The 19,054-nt window shown below is 46.6% G+C and overlaps 1 protein-coding gene across 1 annotated transcript in view; it reads left to right on the top strand.

Annotated features, from left to right (window-relative positions):
* Positions 1–2,360: 2,360 nt before the first annotated feature.
* Positions 2,361–19,054, top strand: part of LOC135054898 (pendrin-like) — a 172,479-nt gene continuing 155,785 nt past the window's right edge. The window contains exon 1 of the mRNA XM_063958356.1: positions 2,361–2,512. Coding sequence (XP_063814426.1) covers positions 2,361–2,512 — 152 coding nt within the window. The remainder of the gene's footprint in view (positions 2,513–19,054) is intronic.

Genomic DNA, 19,054 nt, shown 5'->3' on the forward strand with positions numbered 1-19,054 from the left:
CTTTAGTTACAACTTTTATTAAATATGTAACTTAATGTGTTTGTGAATTATTTAATAAAATATCTTTTGTTTTTCAATGCTTTAAATTTTCTACAACTGTTATTTTTACACAAATCAGTTTCATCCTCTATAAAAAAAATCTGTATTCAATCTGTAATGAGTTGAAGTGGACCAAAACCTGAAATATGTATATGCATATGCTGTAGAGCAGGCTTTTTCAACCAGTGTGCCGTGGCACACTAGTGTGCCGCGACCAGATGCAAGGTGTGCCGCGGAACCAGAGCAGCTTCCTACACCTTCAGAGTGAACTGTTGGCCCGGGCTCTTCTTAGAGGATCAGTCATGCTCTGGCCGTGACCTATGCCTTGATGACGCGGCGGTGTGATATCATAGGTCACGGCCACCGCATCTTACCACCCAGCCAGCCCACCCGCCTGCATACACATCTTCCAGTTCTTACCTGCATACACAGCTTTCCTTGCCCACCCACATCCACAACTGCCCACTGCTCAGTTTTCGCAGCACTCCACTATGAACCACTCCCGCCACTGAGGGATAGGGAGGACAGCTGACCGGTAGGGGCTAATATTTGTTATTTTATTTCTCCTGTGGGGAACAATAAGATTTCAATAGGGTTTATGTGGGGAGAATAAGGATTTATGGGGGGGAACAATGTGAATAATTAATTTGGGGAGCAATGTGATTGTTTTTTCTGTGTAGGCCAATGTATGTGTGGAAATTTTTTTGTGAGGGCCAATGTGTGTTTTTTATTTTTTTCTGTGGGGAACTGATGGTGTGCCTTGGCAATTTTAAAATATTGTTTGGTGGGCCGTGAGTAAACAAAGCTTGAAAATCACTGCTGTAGAGGATGATGGATTTTGATTTTGAATTTTTTCTTTGTAGTTATTTATTAAAGATAATTATTCTAAAGTTACCCAGTGCACCGTGCCATATTTTAGTGGCAATTTGACCCGCATTCATATATTGTATATTGTCTGCCAATGTTTCCGTCAAGATGAGCAATATGGAAATTTGGCTACAGAGATTAACACAATTCGAACTTTACAGTGCTGTACTGTTATTGAGACTCTGCTGTACAATGCAACCAGACATTTTGCCTGCAAACTCAGTATTAAACTTTGTCAATGCCTGATTAACCAGTAAAGAGGGAATCTGTAATTGCTAATACACTAAAGGGCCCTACACATATAAAGATCTGCCGCCGAGCTGCCCGACGGCGGATATGGCCGATGGGGGACCCGGCGGCAGGGTTTCTCCATCACCTGGCTCCAGTGAAGTGCAGTCAAATATGGACAAGATCGTCCATATTGGCCTGCATGCACAGCCGACGGGGCACCAGCGATGAACGAGCGCGGGGCCGCGCATCGTTCATCGCTGGTGACTCCACACTGAAAAATATGAACGTTATCTTGGTCAATAATGAATGAGATCGTTCATATCTTTGAGGAATATCGGCCAGTGTGTAGGGCCTATAAGGTGGAAGCCCCCAGAAATATTGTGATCACAGAATTGATTAAAGTTAGTTTAAAATACATGTGTATCATGTTCTCATTAAGGAGTTTGTCTCCCTAGTAATCACACATGATGAATTTAAAATAAAAAGCATTTAAAATTCTTAATAATGTGGGTTAACTAATAATTTAAACTAGAGATTTGTGGTTCTGTTTTTACTCGGTTCTTCCCGGCAAGTTCGGATCTAAAAACAAGGCAAAACATCATCTTCCTGAGTGTCTTGTCTCTCACGTGTTTTCAATGACAAATCAAAGGCGTCCCTGAAAGATGATGTTTTGCCTCTATTTCAGATCCGAACTTGGCAGGAAGAACCAAGTCAAAACCAAACTGCACATCTCTAATGTAAACTTCTCAATAATAAAGATTAGTTTAATTAATGTCTATTTATTGTGTAGCATTTTTATACTTGTTAAATAAATAAATACATAAATTAATGTGCGCACTTTCTACCTGCTTCCCAGCCTGCAGCCAGACAGTGAATGACTGTCAGTATGCTGAATGGTGGATGGCTGGAGTTATCGACCAATCAGAGAGCAGAATTCTCTACATGCCTCCCAGCCTACAGCCAGACAGTGAATGAATGTCAGTATGCTGATTGGTTGATGGCTGTAGCTATCCACCAATCCGGATGCTGACAACAATTCACTCTATGGAAGCATGTGGAGAGACAGCTTGGGACCGCAGGAGGGGTAAGTTATGTTTTAAAAATAAAATGTATTCTTGTGAATGGGTGAGTAGGGGACCTAGTGTATTGCTATGCCCAGGGTCCACAATGCTGTTAAGATGGCTCTAGTCACCATGTGTCTAACTTTCTATGTTGTTTGTCAGATGGTGTCAGCAAATATGGATTTGCCCAAAACTGGGCGCACTCAATATCTGGTTAAAAGGACGGTTTATTCTGAGCCGTCCTTTCAGAATGACAATGAGAAGAAAGAGAAAATACGGAAAACTTATCGGCAACGGATGGCAAACAGCTGCAGGTAGAGTAACATTCAGTCTTACAGGTCGCACTTAAGGCCACCATACATCTGCATTCAATTGGGGCAATTTGGATTTTTGCAGATGATTTGTGTAAGGATTGGTATATCATGTTGTCCAACATGTTGGATTCCACAGGTCAAGTGGGGCTGTAAATTGCTAGTGCAGGCCTGGCCAACCTGTGGCTCTCCAGTTGTTGTGAAACTACACACCCCAGCATGCCCTGACAAAGTTTTAGCATTCTCAAATAGAAAAACTGTGACAGAGCATCATGGGACTTGTAGTTTCACAACAGCTGGAGAGCCGCAGGTTGGCCAGGCCTGTGCTAGTGTATGGTAGCAATCAGCAGATTTACAGTAGAGATGAACGGGTTCGGATTTACTCGGTTCTTAACGCCAGGATTAACACCAGTTCGGTTTCTTATTGGCTATCCAAAACACGTGACATCTGTGAGCCAATAAGATGCCGTTTTGAGATCCGAGTAAATCCGAGTAAAACCGAACCCGCCCATCTCGAATTTACAGACGTTTCTAGAAAAATGATGAGTCTTTCAAGACTCAGCAGATCTGTATTTGCTGAAAATAATCTGCAAATTATTGAAAAATATCTGCAGATTGGTGAATTGGAGAATCTTTAAATCTGGGGGAAAATCTCAGGATCCGCAATTTTTTTGGGGTGATTGCTGATGTTTGGGAACCTTTATACAGTCAAAGTGGAAAAATATGCATTATTTTAATGTGATTTCCCATTCTTTCCATCTATATTTTAATGTATATATACTTGGCGCGACCATATGCTCAATGTACAGGGCCTGGTAAATAATACGGTTATTTCTTTATGACTTTTCATTCAAATATTAATGTGTTCATTTTGCAAAGAGTGTCTCATATCTCTTTAACGTATTAGTAATTATTAGTATGCACAGGTGCTATGGGGGCTAATTTTTTCACCCAAAAATGACATAAAACATTTGTGTTCATGGGGGCCTAATTCAGGAGTGTGGATCATTAGATCGACATTGTCTAGGTCGACAATATTTAGGTAGACCACTATAGGTCGACAGTCACTAGGTCGACAGGGTAAGAAGGTCGACAGGGTCAGAAGGTCGACATGTTCTAGATTGACAGGTCAAAAGGTCGACATGAGGTTTTTTTTTGTGTAATTTTCTTCGTAGAGTGACCGGGAACCCCAATTAGTGCTCCGTGTCCCCTCGCATGCCTCGCTTCGCTCGCCATGCTTCGGGCACAGATTACTGTTCCAATCGTAGTCCACGTAGATCGTTAAGTATGAAAAAGTAATAAAAGGGAAAAAAATTGAAAAACTCATGTTGACCTTTTGACCTGTCGACCTAGAACATGTCGACCTTCTGACCCTGTCGATCTTCTGACCCTGTCGACCTAGTGACTGTGGACCTATAGTGGTCAACCTAAACATTGTCGACCTAGACACTGTCGATCTTCAGACCGGATCCCCTAATTCAGACCTGATCGTAGCAGCAATTTTGTTAGCAGATGGGCTAAACCATGTGCACTGTGGGTGGGGCAGATGTAACATGTGTAGAGAGAGGTAGATTTGGGTGGGGTGTGTTCAACCTGAAATCTAAATTACAGTGTAAAAATAAAGCAGCCAGTATTTACCCTGCACAGAAAAAAAAATAACCCACCCAAATCTAACTCTCTCTGCACATGTTATATCTGCCCCACCTGCAGTGCACATGATTTTGCCCAACTGTTAACAAATTTGCTGCTACGATAAGGTCTGAATTAGGCCCCTGGTGCCTTATTCAGAGATGAAAGCAGTGGAGCGATTATTTGTTACTGTGCATGCACCTAAGCCGCACTGCTCATGTACCACACTGATCTTACCATGGTAGTGGTAGTGAGAATGAATTAGCAAAGTGGTGGACAGTCAGGGAGTGTCAATGGGAGGTAATGAGGTATCGGCGACTGAAACTCAGGTGTGCTGCAGCCCCACCTCTGGAACCGATACTGGTTGCGACCATTTCAGGGGCATGTCAAATAGTTCCAGGCGGAATCCATATAACCCGTATATAAACTGTTAAAAACTATTATAGAGTTGCAGCACCCCAATGGGTAATACTGCATTACCCAGTGAATACCAAAAAAAGAAACAGATGGTGGTGCTATCACCAATGAGGGCGCAAATATAATTACAAATCACATTATTAGACCTGAAAAATACAAATGTATTAAAGACATAGAATTGGGTGAGAAATACAGACAGATGCAGATTAGAGTCAGCGGATAAAACTAAATGGGCAATCGCTATGCCAAGGTCCCAGGGGGTACAATTAAAGTCCCTTAATGTGTTTCTCATTCTTTGTAAATCGACTGTTTCATCTGAAGGTCTTTACAAAGGCTGCAGCTGTCTGGCTGGGATGCGGTCAAGATCCCGCCAGACGGAATCCCGGCGGTCGAAATACCGACACCGGAATCCCGACCGGCACAATCCCGACATATTCTCCCTCCGTGGGTGTCCACGACACCCATAGAGGGAGAATAAATTAGTGTGCCGAGCGTAGCGAGGTACCGTGCCCGCAGCGTGGCGAGCGCAGCGAGCCTGCAAGGGGCTGCGTTCCGCTCGCCACCCCTGTCGGGATTGTACTGGTCGTGATTCCGGTGTCGGTATTTCGACCGCCGGAATCCCGTCCAGCGGGATTTCGTACTGATCCCGTCTGGCTGTAGGTGCTGCTCCCACCGCCTAATGGGATCTAAGCTACTGTGACTGTCAGCACTGGGGGTAAGAAACATCTACTGTTACCCATCCGCTGCCTGTGCTAATAAAGGGACAGATGGCAGAAGCGAGGTTGAGCATACCGTATGCCCAGCCAGCAGCTACAGGCAGCTCTCACTGCCCACACTGAATCACTGGTGCGTATTGGAAGCGACTGGGACTGAGAGGGAGGAGAAAAGCACACTACTGTTGTATTGGAAATCTACCTGCGCCTTCCCCTATATACAGATGGAGCCTCGCTCATCTAGGCTTCTCTGCTGCACCTAGGTGCACCAAGGCTTATTAGCATAAGCCTTTCATCTATTGTTCTCAGCTGCAATACAATACAGAGAGAACAATACATCAGGGGATTAAGTCATTACAGCAAGGGATTAAATCCGACTGCCCTGGCTCAGTTAATCCTATTAAAGGGATAGATGAGGAGGGCTCCATCTGTAGCTATACCGTATTAACAGCTATTCCTCTAGTCCAGCGGTTCCCAACCCGTGGTACGCGTACCCCCGGGGGTACGTAGCGGACTGGTCGGGGATAGTTTAAAACAATGCCGGTAATGGCGGAAGAAGCCTCTCTTCATTGTCCGCCCAGCTCATGCACTGTTGCACTTGGAGGATGCTGGGTCACGGAGCTGCAGCTGGAGGAATGAGCCTCCGGCATCCCCACTAAAACATGTCCACTCCTGGATGGAAAACAAAGTGCTATATATATATATATATATATATATATATATATGTATAAAAGAACAGGAAAAAAACAGCGGCACTCCGGGACTTACCTGATCAAAAATTCATATATTATAGCATCACAAACAATGCGGGAACCAATGTTTCGGGGCCCATAGCCCCTTTGTTGGTTCCCGCATTGCTTGTGATGCTATAATATATGAATTTTTTATCACATAAGTCCCGGAGTCCTGCTGTTTTTTTCCTGTTTTTATCCATACTGTGTTACTGAGGGCACCTGGGCCACATCTATTGTTCTATTGGGAGTGCCGGACTGTCTACAAATAAATAAATATATATATATATATATATATAAAACACAAAAAAAAACACAAAAAATGCCCGGCACTCCCACTAAAACAACATGAATCCGGGTGCCCTCCGCAGCAGATAATGCGATAAGAAGCAGAAAGAAGGCAGCGGCACTCCGTCAAAATCAAAACCGTGTATTAAATCAAAAGACAGTGGTCACATATCAACCAACGTTTCGGGACCCTAAGATCCCTTTGTCAAGGCGTGAACAGGTGTTCACGCCTTGACAAAGGGATTTTAGGGTCCCAAAACGTTGGTTGATATGTGACCACTGTCTTTTGATTTAATACACGGTTTTGATTTTGACGGAGTGCCGCTGCCTTCTTTCTGCTTCTTATTTTATATATATATATATATATATATATATATATATATATATTATAGGTCAGTGTTTTACACACTGCGGCTAGATTATTTTTGCTTTTGATTTTGAGATTTGCAGTAAGGATCCTTATGATAACAATAGCTAACCTAAGAACATTACTATCTAACAAAAACAAACTTTTCTGGCATGGGCGGATGGGTGGGGGGATTTATGAGATGAGGGGGTACTCATAAATGAAAAGCCTAATCAAGGGGTACAGAAGAAAAAAAAGGTTGGGATCCGCTGCTCTAGTCCTAACAGTTATTGTGATGGATAAACCTCAATCACAACCAGCTATTTTGTCAAAGGGGCTTGGAGACTGCACGCTCGATAGCTTCTGAGTCCCTGACTTTTGACTATAATTACTTTACCTAGTGGTATATTTAAATCAGTAGATATAATGGGCACCCGTAACTAATGGAATTGAACCTAATAGGTGGTTATATTGATGTGATTGATTGATGAACTATACATTCCAGGCAGGGCTGCGATCAGAAAATTGTGGGGCCAGGTACTGAAAATATAGGCAGGGCCCCTTCCCCCACGCTCTTCTCCACAGTTCTCTTCAGCTTCGTCCCCAGTGTTTCTGCAGCTACAGCACTGCAGTGTCTCATCAGCTACAGCTAGCCCTCCTACCGCCTCTCCAGCCTCCTTCTGTCTCTCCAGTCCCCAGATATCTCTCCAGCAACAGACAGCACCCCTTCTGTCTCACCAGCCTCCTTCTGTCTCTCCAGTCCCCAGATATCTCTCCAGCAACAGACAGCACCCCTTCTGTTTCTCCAACCTCCTTCTGTCTCTCCAGTCCCCAGATATCTCTACAGCAACAGACAGCACCCCTTCTGTTTCTCCAACCTCCTTCTGTCTCTCCAGTCCCCAGATATCTCTCCAGCAACAGACAGCACCCCTTCTGTTTCTCCAACCTCCTTCTGTCTCTCCAGTCCCCAGATATCTCTACAGCAACAGACAGCACCCCTTCTGTTTCTCCAACCTCCTTCTGTCTCTCCAGTCCCCAGATATCTCTCCAGCAACAGACAGCACCCCTTCTGTATCTCCAGTCCCCAGATATCTCTCCAGCAACAGACAGCACCCCTTCTGTCTCACCAGCCTCCTTCTGTATCTCCAGTCCCCAGATATCTCTCCAGCAACAGACAGCACCCCTTCTGTCTCTCCAGTCCCCAGATATCTCTCCAGCAACAGACAGCACCCCTTCTGTCTCACCAGCCTCCTTCTGTCTCTCCAGTCCCCAGATATCTCTCCAGCAACAGACAGCACCCCTTCTGTATCTCCAGTCCCCAGATATCTCTCCAGCAACAGACAGCACCCCTTCTGTCTCACCAGCCTCCTTCTGTCTCTCCAGTCCCCAGATATCTCTCCAGCAACAGACAGCACCCCTTCTGTCTCACCAGCCTCCTTCTGTCTCTCCAGTCCCCAGATATCTCTCCAGCAACAGACAGCACCCCTTCTGTCTCTCCAGCATCCTTCTGTCTCTCCAGTCCCCAGATATCTCTCCAGCAACAGACAGCACCCCTTCTGTATCTCCAGTCCCCAGATATCTCTCCAGCAACAGACAGCACCCCTTCTGTCTCTCCAGCATCCTTCTGTCTCTCCAGTCCCCAGATATCTCTCCAGCAACAGACAGCACCCCTTCTGTATCTCCAGTCCCCAGATATCTCTCCAGCAACAGACAGCACCCCTTCTGTCTCACCAGCCTCCTTCTGTCTCTCCAGTCCCCAGATATCTCTCCAGCAACAGACAGCACCCCTTCTGTCTCTCCAGTCCCCAGATATCTCTCCAGCAACAGACAGCACCCCTTCAGTCTCACCAGCCTCCTTCTGTCTCTCCAGTCCCCAGATATCTCTCCAGCAACAGACAGCACCCCTTCTGTCTCTGCAGCCAACATCCTTTCTATCTCACCAGTTAGCCCCTAATGATGAATGTCCTTTTACATAAAATATGCATAAACTAACATTTCCGCATTTGTGTAACCACCTCTTTAATGATGATGAATAGGCCCTTTTAAAACACAACAACATATGAAGACCCTAATAATGTCAAATCCTTTATGTAAAACGTGCTTTGATAAAAATATAAGGGTCCATATGAAAGAAATGGATGTGTTCATGTAACTCTCAAACAATCAATTGGCCAGATGATGTATCTAGCCTCTGCCAGAGCCGTTGGCAGCATTTGTCAATTAGCAATAATCTATTTACTTTCACTTGCAGCTTCCCACCTTTTTGAAGCCCAGCATCTCCTAACCGCCCCTGTCTTCTACCACTACCCCTTTTGTTGCTAATATAGCTATACAGCATTCATGCACATGACTTGATAACGCTTTGTTGTTCAGCCACATTGTCCTTTGTTAAATTTTGGGATGCTGATGTGCCCACAGGCTACAAACCCATTGCCTATGATATTGCAGTCGGACACTCTATTCATTGAGCTATGGTGCATAGTTACCTACTTTGCTGCCTCCTCCTCCGAGAGGAGGCAGCGTTGTAGGTGTATGGGGGGCATGGCCAGCACAGGATAGGTGGTCTGGGGGCGTGGCCGGCAGCAGGATGGGCGGTCCGGGGGCGTAACATCAGGGTCGCGTCATCGTGACTCCGCCCCCCGCTGTGCTGTGCCGAGAAACGAGCCGCTGCATAGCGGGGGGCGGAGCTGCGATGATGCGATTCAGCGCAAATCGCGTCATCAGACCCCCTCGGGCCGCCCGCTTGTTCTCTGCTGCGGGCGGCCGAGGGGGAAAGCGGGAGGCTTGCCCACCTTTCCGGGGGTCGGGAGGGTCACCCGATTTTCGGGAGCCTCCCAGCCATTCTGGGAGGGTAGGCAAGTATGCTATGGTGGTCATTCCGAGTTGTTCGCTCTGTAATTTTCTTCGCATCGCAGCGATTTTCCGCTAATTGCGCATGCGCAATGTTCGCACTGCGACTGCGCCAAGTACATTTGCTATGCAGTTAGGAATTTTACTCACGGCATTACGAGTTTTTTTTCTTCGTTCTGGTGATCGTAATGTGATTGACAGGAAGTGGGTGTTTCTGGGCGGAAACTGGCCGTTTTATGGGTGTGTGTGAAAAAACGCTGCCGTTTCTGGGAAAAACGCGGGAGTGTCTGAAGAAACGGGGGAGTGTCTGGGCGAATGCTGGGAGTGTTTGTGACGTCAAACCAGGAACGAAACTGACTGAACTGATCGCAGTTGATGAGTAAGTGTGGAGCTACTCAGAAACTGCTAAGAACTGTCTATTCGCAATTCTGCTAATCTTTCGTTCGCAATTTCACTATGCTAAGATTCACTCCCAGTAGGCGGCGGCTTAGCGTGTGTAAAGCTGCTAAAAGCAGCTTGCGAGCGAACAACTCGGAATGAGGGCCTATATGCCCTTGCATAGAAAGCTAGAGAATTCCAAGCTGGAGAGTTTTAACTATTTGAAGCTTACCTTGTACTTTGGGAAGGGGCGATCAGCGTGACAGTTGGGCAGATCTATGTAGTGTGCGGCTGCAAGGGATTGGATGTGTGGCTGCAGTGGCGGAACTAGCGAGCGGTGGGCCCAGGTGCGACAAAATGCTTTGGGCCCCCCCACCTCATCCCATCCAAGTCCACCCCCTCACCCCTGGAGAGGATCTGGTGAGGGGGACCTTCTCAGGGCCAGAGAAATGGATACCTAGCAACAGTACCGTAACTAGACATTTTAGCACTGTGTGCAAGAAACGGCATCGGAGCCCCACCCCTGCATGCAAAACAGGGGCAGTGCATGGCGTAGGCGCGCGCAAAAATACATAGGGGCGTGGCTTCGTGGGGAAGGGGTGTGGCCACGAAATAATACAAATTCATAAAACTGTGCACAGTAGTCTCCATTATTCAAATTACGCCGCACAGTAGCACCACTACACCAGGTAGAGACCCCTTTACACCTTACGGCGGACAGATTCCCCTTCTTACACATTACGGCAGACAGCATCCCCTTTTTACACATTAAGGCAGACAGCGTCCCCTTTTTTACACATAACGGCAGACAGCATCCCCCTTTTTACACATTACGGCAGACAGCATCACCCTTTTTACACATAACGGCAGACAGCGTCCCTTTTTACACATAACGGCAGACAGCGTGCCCTTGTTACACATAACAGCAGACAGCGTGCCCTTTTTACACATTACGGCAGACAGCTACCCCCTGTTTACACATAATGTCAGACAGCGTGCCCTTGTTACACATTACGGCAGACAGCGTGCCCTTTTTACACATTACGGCAGACAGCGTCCCCCTTTTTACACATAACGGCAGACAGCGTGCCCTTGTTACACATAACGGCAGACAGCGTGCCCTTTTTACACATTACGGCAGACAGCGTGCCCTTTTCACACATAACGGCAGACAGCGTCCCCCTTTTTGCACATTAAGGCAGACAGAAAGCAAGAAAGAAAGCAAGAGAGAAAGAAAGAAAGAAAGAAAGAAAGAAAGAAAGAAAGAAAGAAAGAAAGAAAGAAAGAAAGAAAGAAAGAAAGAAAGAAAGAAAGAAAGAAAGAAAGAAAGAATTATACTTACTGTCTCCGCTAACTCAGGCTCCTCGGTGCAGCTTCTGGCAGAGATCCCGATTCCCGGGCAGGAGAGAAGTAGGAGGAGAGAGGTGGAGGAGGGAGCCGCAGCAGCGATGTGTTATTGATGGAGGCGCTGCTGCTGCTGTCCCAGTCCTTCACCATAGGTTGTTCTCCGCCGCTGTGAATGCTGGGATGTGCTTCACAGCGTCGGAAGACAGCCTATGGTGAAGCAGAGGGACAGCAGCAGCAGTGCCTCAACCTATAACACAGCGCTGCTCCGGCTCCCTCCTCCACCACCCTCCTCCTCCTTCCCCCCGTGTCCACTGCGCTCCTCTCCTCTCCGGGCGGCTGTGTGCTGCGGGCGGTGGTTGCCCGCAGCACACAGCGGCATGTAATGAGTCAGTTTGACTCATTACATGCTTTGGGCCCCTGGATAGTGGCGGGCCCCAGTGCAACGCACTGGTTGCACTGGCAGTAGTTCTGCCTCTGTGTGGCTGCACACTGCATGGATCTGATCAATTATGGTGCTAGTTTTTTACGGGGTACAGGTAGCGGGTATGGGTCGTTGGGTCGACAGTCATTAAGTCGCTATTCATTAGGTCGACAACTATTGGTTGACATGCATTAGGTTGACAGGGCCATTAGGTCGACAGGCCAAAAAAAAGTTTTTTTACTTTTGTTGGTGTCGTTTTTTTCCGTAATGTGCCGGGGAACCCCAATCAGAGCACTGTGTCCCCTCGCATAGCTCTCGGCACAGATTACTATTCCCAATCGTAGTCCACGTGTGAAAACGTCCAAAAATTGATTATTATTTTTTTTAAACTCATGTCGACCTTTTGAACTGTCGACCTAGTACATGTCGACCTAATGACCGCGTCGACCTAATGCATGTCGACCAATATGGCTCAACCAAATGACTGTCGACCTAAGCGGTGTCTACCTAATGACCATATCCCAAGGTAGCTTCATTTAGTTTTACGCTTTGTCAAGTGGCAGGTTGTGGGTGTGAGTCCTGGGTGTGGTAGTATATTGAAATATGTTATTTAATTAGGGGTATTGTGGCTGAATGGTGATGAGCTCTCAGGTTGAGTGCATGGATGTGGTATGAAGAGGATTTGTGTCCAAATCCATTTTCCATTTTCTTGCAGTGTTTTATAAATATGTGTGTGTGTGTATATATATATATATATATATATATATATATATGCATATGTGACACCTGCCTAGGTAGGTACGGTATCCAGGCGGTATGTCCGACCCCTTTCTACAATACTAAATTCCCAACTGGTGCCTGGGACAATCGACTTCACACTGCGAAATAATGAACTTTTTATTACACTGGAACGAAGAACCTCAGGAGTCGTTGATCCTATAATTACTTAAATGCTTTTAGTTAAACGGTGTAACTTTCACTCCACTATCGTATCTCTAAATAAAACATTTGACATTAGACGGTATACACTGCACGTTATTACACAATCAGTACAATTTCAGTTACCTTTGCCCTGCACGGTACCGTGTATAACCCAACTAGTTCACCCTTAAAGTTCAGCTGATCAATGTAGCATTGGTGCACAATGGGTACCTTATCCTGACTAGTTCCACGGTCTATATCTAGAAATGTGGCAAGTCACTGTGAGAGTCGGGGAGGTGAGTAGTAGACTCAGCGTGGAGGTGTTACACCACGGTTCAACAGGGGACTTAATCTGTTGGTTAACGGCTAACCTTATCAGGCAAATCCGAGAACAGAAATTAATTGTTCCCGACTGGCATGCGGTCCACCCTACGGGTTAGTGCTGATTCTGAGGGAAGATTACTCTGTGCCGGTGACTCCGTTAGCTTGTCCTTGTACCTAGTCTGTAGCCGCTCTTGCTGACTCAAGCCTTGCAGCTGATACTTTGTATACCTCTTTCTACCGCTGTGCAACTATTCTGTCACTTTATAACACTGTGTTAGCTGTCCGTAGAAGGGTTATCATTTTCCAATAATCGGGGATACTGAAGTAGTATGATGCAGCTCAAAAACTCTTTGCCTCTGTTACGTGGGATGAAGCTATAGCTGTCCATAGGAGAGTGCTATATGGCCAGTTCAGTACAGGGACCTGGGAGAGAGTTCCTATGCAGCGCTCTATTGCTTGACCATGCCTACTGGTTTAAACTGGTGTAGGCACAATCATGACAGGCTGTGCGACATGCGGCTTTCACTAACCTAGTCCTGCTGTCTGTGTAGCTCTTTTTAGACTTTTACTGAGTGGCTCTCACACACAGCTGCCCTCAGTGGCACCTCCATTTTCTGACTGGAATTTTCCACTGCCAGAGATGCCCTCCACTCTCACAGCTACCTCAGACTGTGTCCTGACCAACTGTCATCCCTCCAACTGTCCCTGGTCATGTGACCTGCCCCTGACCTCCAGAGCTGCTGCCAAGGCTGCTGGGAAATATCTGCTTGTATAATCAAATGTACATACTCTGTAGCGTGCCACACGTAATACCTCATATAGCAGGGTATTACACATACATATAATAGGATTTTAATTACCTACCGGTAAATCCTTTTCTCGTAGTCTGTAGAGGATGCTGGGGTCCACATTAGTACCATGGGGTATAGATGGGTCCACTAGGAGCCACTGGCACTTTTAAGAGTTTGAGAGTGTGGGCTGGCTCCTCCCTCTATGCCCTTCTACCAGACAGTCTAGAAACTGTGCCCGAGGATACGGACAACTTCGAGAGGAGGATTTTACACAGATAGTGGGGATATTCACACCAGCTCACACATACAAGGCGAACCAAGCTAACTAGCTTGAAACTCAGCAACGGCTGAACATTACTAAACCAAGAACTAAGCAGTACTGGACAAAGTAACCACTGCAGGAACACGAAGCGCTGGGCGGGCGCCCAGCATCCTCTACGAGAAAAGGATTTACCGGTAGGTAATTAAAATCCTATTCTTACGTCAAGGAGGATGATAGAGTCCACATTAGTACCATGGGAATGTACCAAAGCTCCCAGAATGGGAGGGAGAGCGCGGAGGCTCCTGCAGAACTGATTGACCAAACTTCAGGTCCTCAGCGGCCAAAGTATCGAACTTGTATAACTGTTCAAACGTGTTCGACCCAGACCAAGTAGCCGCTCGACAAAGCTGTAAAGCCGAGACACCCCGGGCAGCCGCCCAGGAAGAACCCACCTTACGAGTAGAGTGGGCCTTAACAGATTTTGGACACGGCAATCCTCTTGTAGAATACGCATGCTGGATAGTGAACCTGATCCAGCGAGAGATCGTCTGCTTAGATGCAAGACACCCAAGTTTCTTGGGATCATACAGGACAAACAGAGAGTCCGATTTTCTGTGACGAGTATTCCTCTTCACATAGATTTTAAGAGCCCTTACAACATCCAAGGACTTTGATGAAATTAAGGAGTCAGTAGCAACTGGCACCCCAAAGATCTGTTACCTCCGTGAACACCTCCGGATGGAGTCCCCACTCTCCTGGATGGAGATCATGTCTGCTGAGGAAGTCCGCTTCCCAGTTGTCTACTCCCGAAATGAAGATTGCTGACAGCGCCAACGCGTGTTTTTCTGCCCAGAGGATGATTCTCGTTACCTCTGATATTGCAGCTCTGCTCTTCGTTCCGCCCTATCGGTTTATGTAAGCCACTGTCGTTACATTGTCCGACTGCACTTGAATGGCTCGACCTCGCAGAAGATGGGTTGCTTGGAGAAGACCGTTGTAGACAGCTCTTAGTTCCAGAATGTTTATTGGTAGGCTGGATTCCAGGTTTGACCACCTTCCTTGGAAGGTTTTCCCCTGAGTGACTGCGCCCCATCCCCGGAGACTTGCATCTATGGTTAGAAGGATCCAGTCCTGAATTCAGAACCTGCCGCCCTTCAGAAGGTGAGGTAGTTGCGGCCACCAGAGGAGTGAAATCCTGGCTTTTGGCGACAGACGCATTCTCTGGTGCATGTGTAGATGAGATCCTGACCACTTGTCCAGGAGATCCAGTTGGAAGGGCCGAGCATGAAACCTTCCATACTGTAGAGCCTCGTAAGAGGCCACCATCTTCCCCAGAAGGCGAATGCACTGATGAACCGAAACCCGGGCTGGCTTCAGGACATCCCGGACCATTGTTTGTATTACCAACGCTTTTTCCCCTGGAAGACACATGCTCTGCACTTCTGTGTCGAGGATCAGTCCCAGAAAGGACAACCTCCTGGTCGGCTCCAAATGTGATTTTGGAAAAATCAGGATCCAACCGTGTTCCCTGAGCATATGAGTCGTGAGAACAATGGACTGCAACAACCTCTTCCTGGACGCTGCCTTTATCAGCAGATCGTCCAGATATGGGATTATGTTCACCCCCTGTATGCAGAGAATCATCACCCTCGGTGCTGTGGAGAGGCCAAATGGTAGTGCTCCAAATCGGAATGTGGAGGTACGCATCCTTGATATCCAGGGATACCAGAAACTTTCCCTCCTCCAGACATGAAATCACTGATCTGAGAGACTCCATTTTGAATTTAAAAATTGGTCTGACCGAACCATCCGGTTTCGGTACCACGAAAAGGTTTGAATAATAACCCTTGTTTAGCATATGAGGTGGAACTGGGACAATGACCTGTGATTTTCCCAATTTTAGGATGGCTTCCTGTAGGATAGTCCTGTCTGTCAGCAAGCTGGCAAGCCTGATTTGAAGAATCGGTGAGGCGGGAGTTCTTGAAACTCCAGTCTGTACCCCTGGGACACTATAACCTGTACCCAGGGATCCAGGCCGGATGACAACCAGACGTGGCTGAAACATCTGAGTGTCGCACCCACCAGCCCGTCCTCCATGCTTTGAAGTCCACCGTCATGCTGAGGATTTTGAGGAACTAGAAGCAGGCAAACGGTTTCTTTGTAGGAGTAGCAGAGGGAAGGAAAGGTGACTTACCCGCGGTTGCCGTGGAAATCCACGCATCCAACGCTTCCCCAAATAGAGCCTGACCTGTGTAGGGTAGGTTCTCCACACTTCACCTGGATTCCGGGTCTGCAGACCATTGGTGTAGCCTGAGTCCCCTGCAAGCTAATACCGACATGGAGGATATCCATGCAGTCAGCATATCCAGGTCTTTCATGGATTCCACCATGAACCCCGCAGAATCCTGTATGTTACGTAAAAACAATTCAATGTCACTTCTATTCAATGCATCCAAATCCTATAGTAATGTGCCTGACCACTTTACTATGGCTTTAGAAATCCATGCACAGGCAATAGTGGGCCTTAAGGCCACTCCTGAAGCAGTGTATATGGATTTGAGCGTAGTGTCAAACTTACAATCAGCTGGTTCTTTCAATGCGGTAGAACCAGGGACAGGTAAAACCACCTATTTAGGCAGTCTGGAGACAGATGCATCAACAATTGGTGGGTTTTCCCATTTTTTCCTATCTTTCTCAGGGAAGGGAAAAGCAACCAGAACCCTTTTTGGGATCTGAAATTTTTTCTCCGGGTTTTCCCAGGATTTTTCAAATATAGCGTTTAATTATTTAGACACGGGAAAGGTTAGCGGGGCTTTCATATTATCAGTGAAGTAAGCCTCCTCAACCTGCTTAGGTGTAGTGTCATTAATGTTTAGCACATCTCTAATGGCCTCAACATGAGCTGCACCCCCTTTGCAAGGGATGCTGCCCCCCTCAGCACGTCCCCATCACCGTGTGAAGTATCAGATTCGGTATCCATGTCATCTTGCATAATTTGGGCAAGTGCACGTTTCTGGGACAGAGCCTGACCAAACTGCCATAGACTTCTTCAACACCTGAGATTCAGTCCCAGTATTAACTTCAACAATAGGGATCTGAGACAAAGCATTACAATCCTGTGTACATGGAATGGATCCCTCCTGAGAGGAAACATCTTCTGCAGCATATGACACAGAGTCCCTAGACCTGGCTATGTGAGATAGTAAACACCCACACCAGAGCCGGCCCTAACCAATATGATGCCCTAGGCAAGATTTTGGCTGGTGCCCCCATGCGCCTTACACATTATGACAACCTTTATTAATGCCCTTTTACACATAATGTCCCTTACACATATGCAGCACATTATTAATGCCCTTATACACATAATGACACACATAGTGCCCCCTACACATTTGCTGCACATTATTAGTGCCTTTATACACATAATGACACACATACAGTAGTACCCTGTTACACATATGCCGCACATTATTAATGCCCTTATACACATAATGACACACATAGTGCCTCTTACACATATGTTGCACATTATTAATGCATTTTTACATGACACACATAATGCTCCTTACATATATTCTGAACATTACTGCACAACCAACCCACTCACATGTACACAGCACTCACACTGCCACTAACACTGTGACCTCTGCCTCTGCTTGGATACAGATGTGTCCTCATAAATCTTGCCTCAATACTAACGTTGGGCACACCTTTTTTTATGAAAATGCATTCTATTTGCATTGCTATTTAGCTAGGATGCACAAGCAGCTTCTGCTGATTAAAATGATATGCGGTATGCTTATATTCTGTGTGTGACTGCGGCTGTATCTGCATACAAAATGCTACGTTACAGTGATTTCCAGGAATACACTGTAACATAGCATTTCATATGCAGATACAGCCGCATGCCGCATATCATTTTAATCAGCAGAAGCTGCTGATGCTCCTAGGCATATCAAATGCCCTAGGCAATTGCCTAGTTTGCCTATGCCTATGGCCGGCTCTGACACACACACACACACACACACACACACACACACACACACACACACACACATGAAAATGTCAGACACAGTTTCCCCCCCAAGTATGCCACAGAGAGAAACAGATTAGAGCCAACTCACACACAGCTATTTTTAAGGTAAAACTAATGAAACTACCAGCGCTATCAGTGTACCTTAATAGACTACACAGACTTTACACAGCCGCCCCCTCCCTTCTACAACCCCCTGGTACTGTACAAGATAGCTGGAGATTACTTGGAGGGACAGCTCTCCCTGTCAGCACTTCTGCAGGCAGGAAGATGGCGCTGAATGCTGCTGGGTCCGCTCTGAGGAGAAGCTCCACCCCCTTTCATGGCGCTGGCCTGAGGAATTGTGCTGGCAGCGATCCTGGGACCCTGACAGGCTTGCTGGACAGTGTAGAGTGTAGGCGCTGGCTCAGGGCACCCCTCACAGCGCCACACCATATACCGCTGAGCCCCGGAGCGCAGTTAGTACTGCGCTCCCTACCCTGTTGCCGCCATCTTCACATCGGCTTCCCGCTTGCTAGGGGGGCTGGTGACTAACTCGCCACTGAAGTCTTCTGGCTCTGTAAGGGGGTGGCAGCATGCTGCTGGGGTGAGAGATCCCCTGTGGCGGCGAACATTCGATCCCCTCAGGAGCTCAGTGTACTGTCAGTGGAGAGTAAGAGAAAAATGGTTTCACAGAAGTGCATGGAAGATCTTTCCAGTTGAATATGGCATATTTCTTTGCTGGAAAATTGCTCAAATAGTGATACAGATATCAAAAGGACACAGAACCCAACGTGTTTCGTCCCGAAGGACTTCCTCAGGGGTACAGTATCAATAATTTTAAGGAAACATGATATACAAGAATATACCACTAGAAGTGCCGGCTTGGAGCAATCTGGAAACAAATAATTTTTTTGCACATAGAAAATCAGTAAAGGAGTCAGATAAAATTCTTCAACTGAAAATAGTCCTCGGAAGGAACTACAGTATAAAAATGGCCAACAATAATGTTGGACCAAAAGATACGTAAATGTAGGGAACACTACTGAACTTTTACTGGTTCCACTGGATGGTACACTGGCTTCACCGAACCAGCAGTAGAGGATAATAAT

Source organism: Pseudophryne corroboree, chromosome 3, assembly GCF_028390025.1.
Source record: "Pseudophryne corroboree isolate aPseCor3 chromosome 3, aPseCor3.hap2, whole genome shotgun sequence".
Lineage (NCBI taxonomy): Eukaryota > Metazoa > Chordata > Amphibia > Anura > Myobatrachidae > Pseudophryne > Pseudophryne corroboree.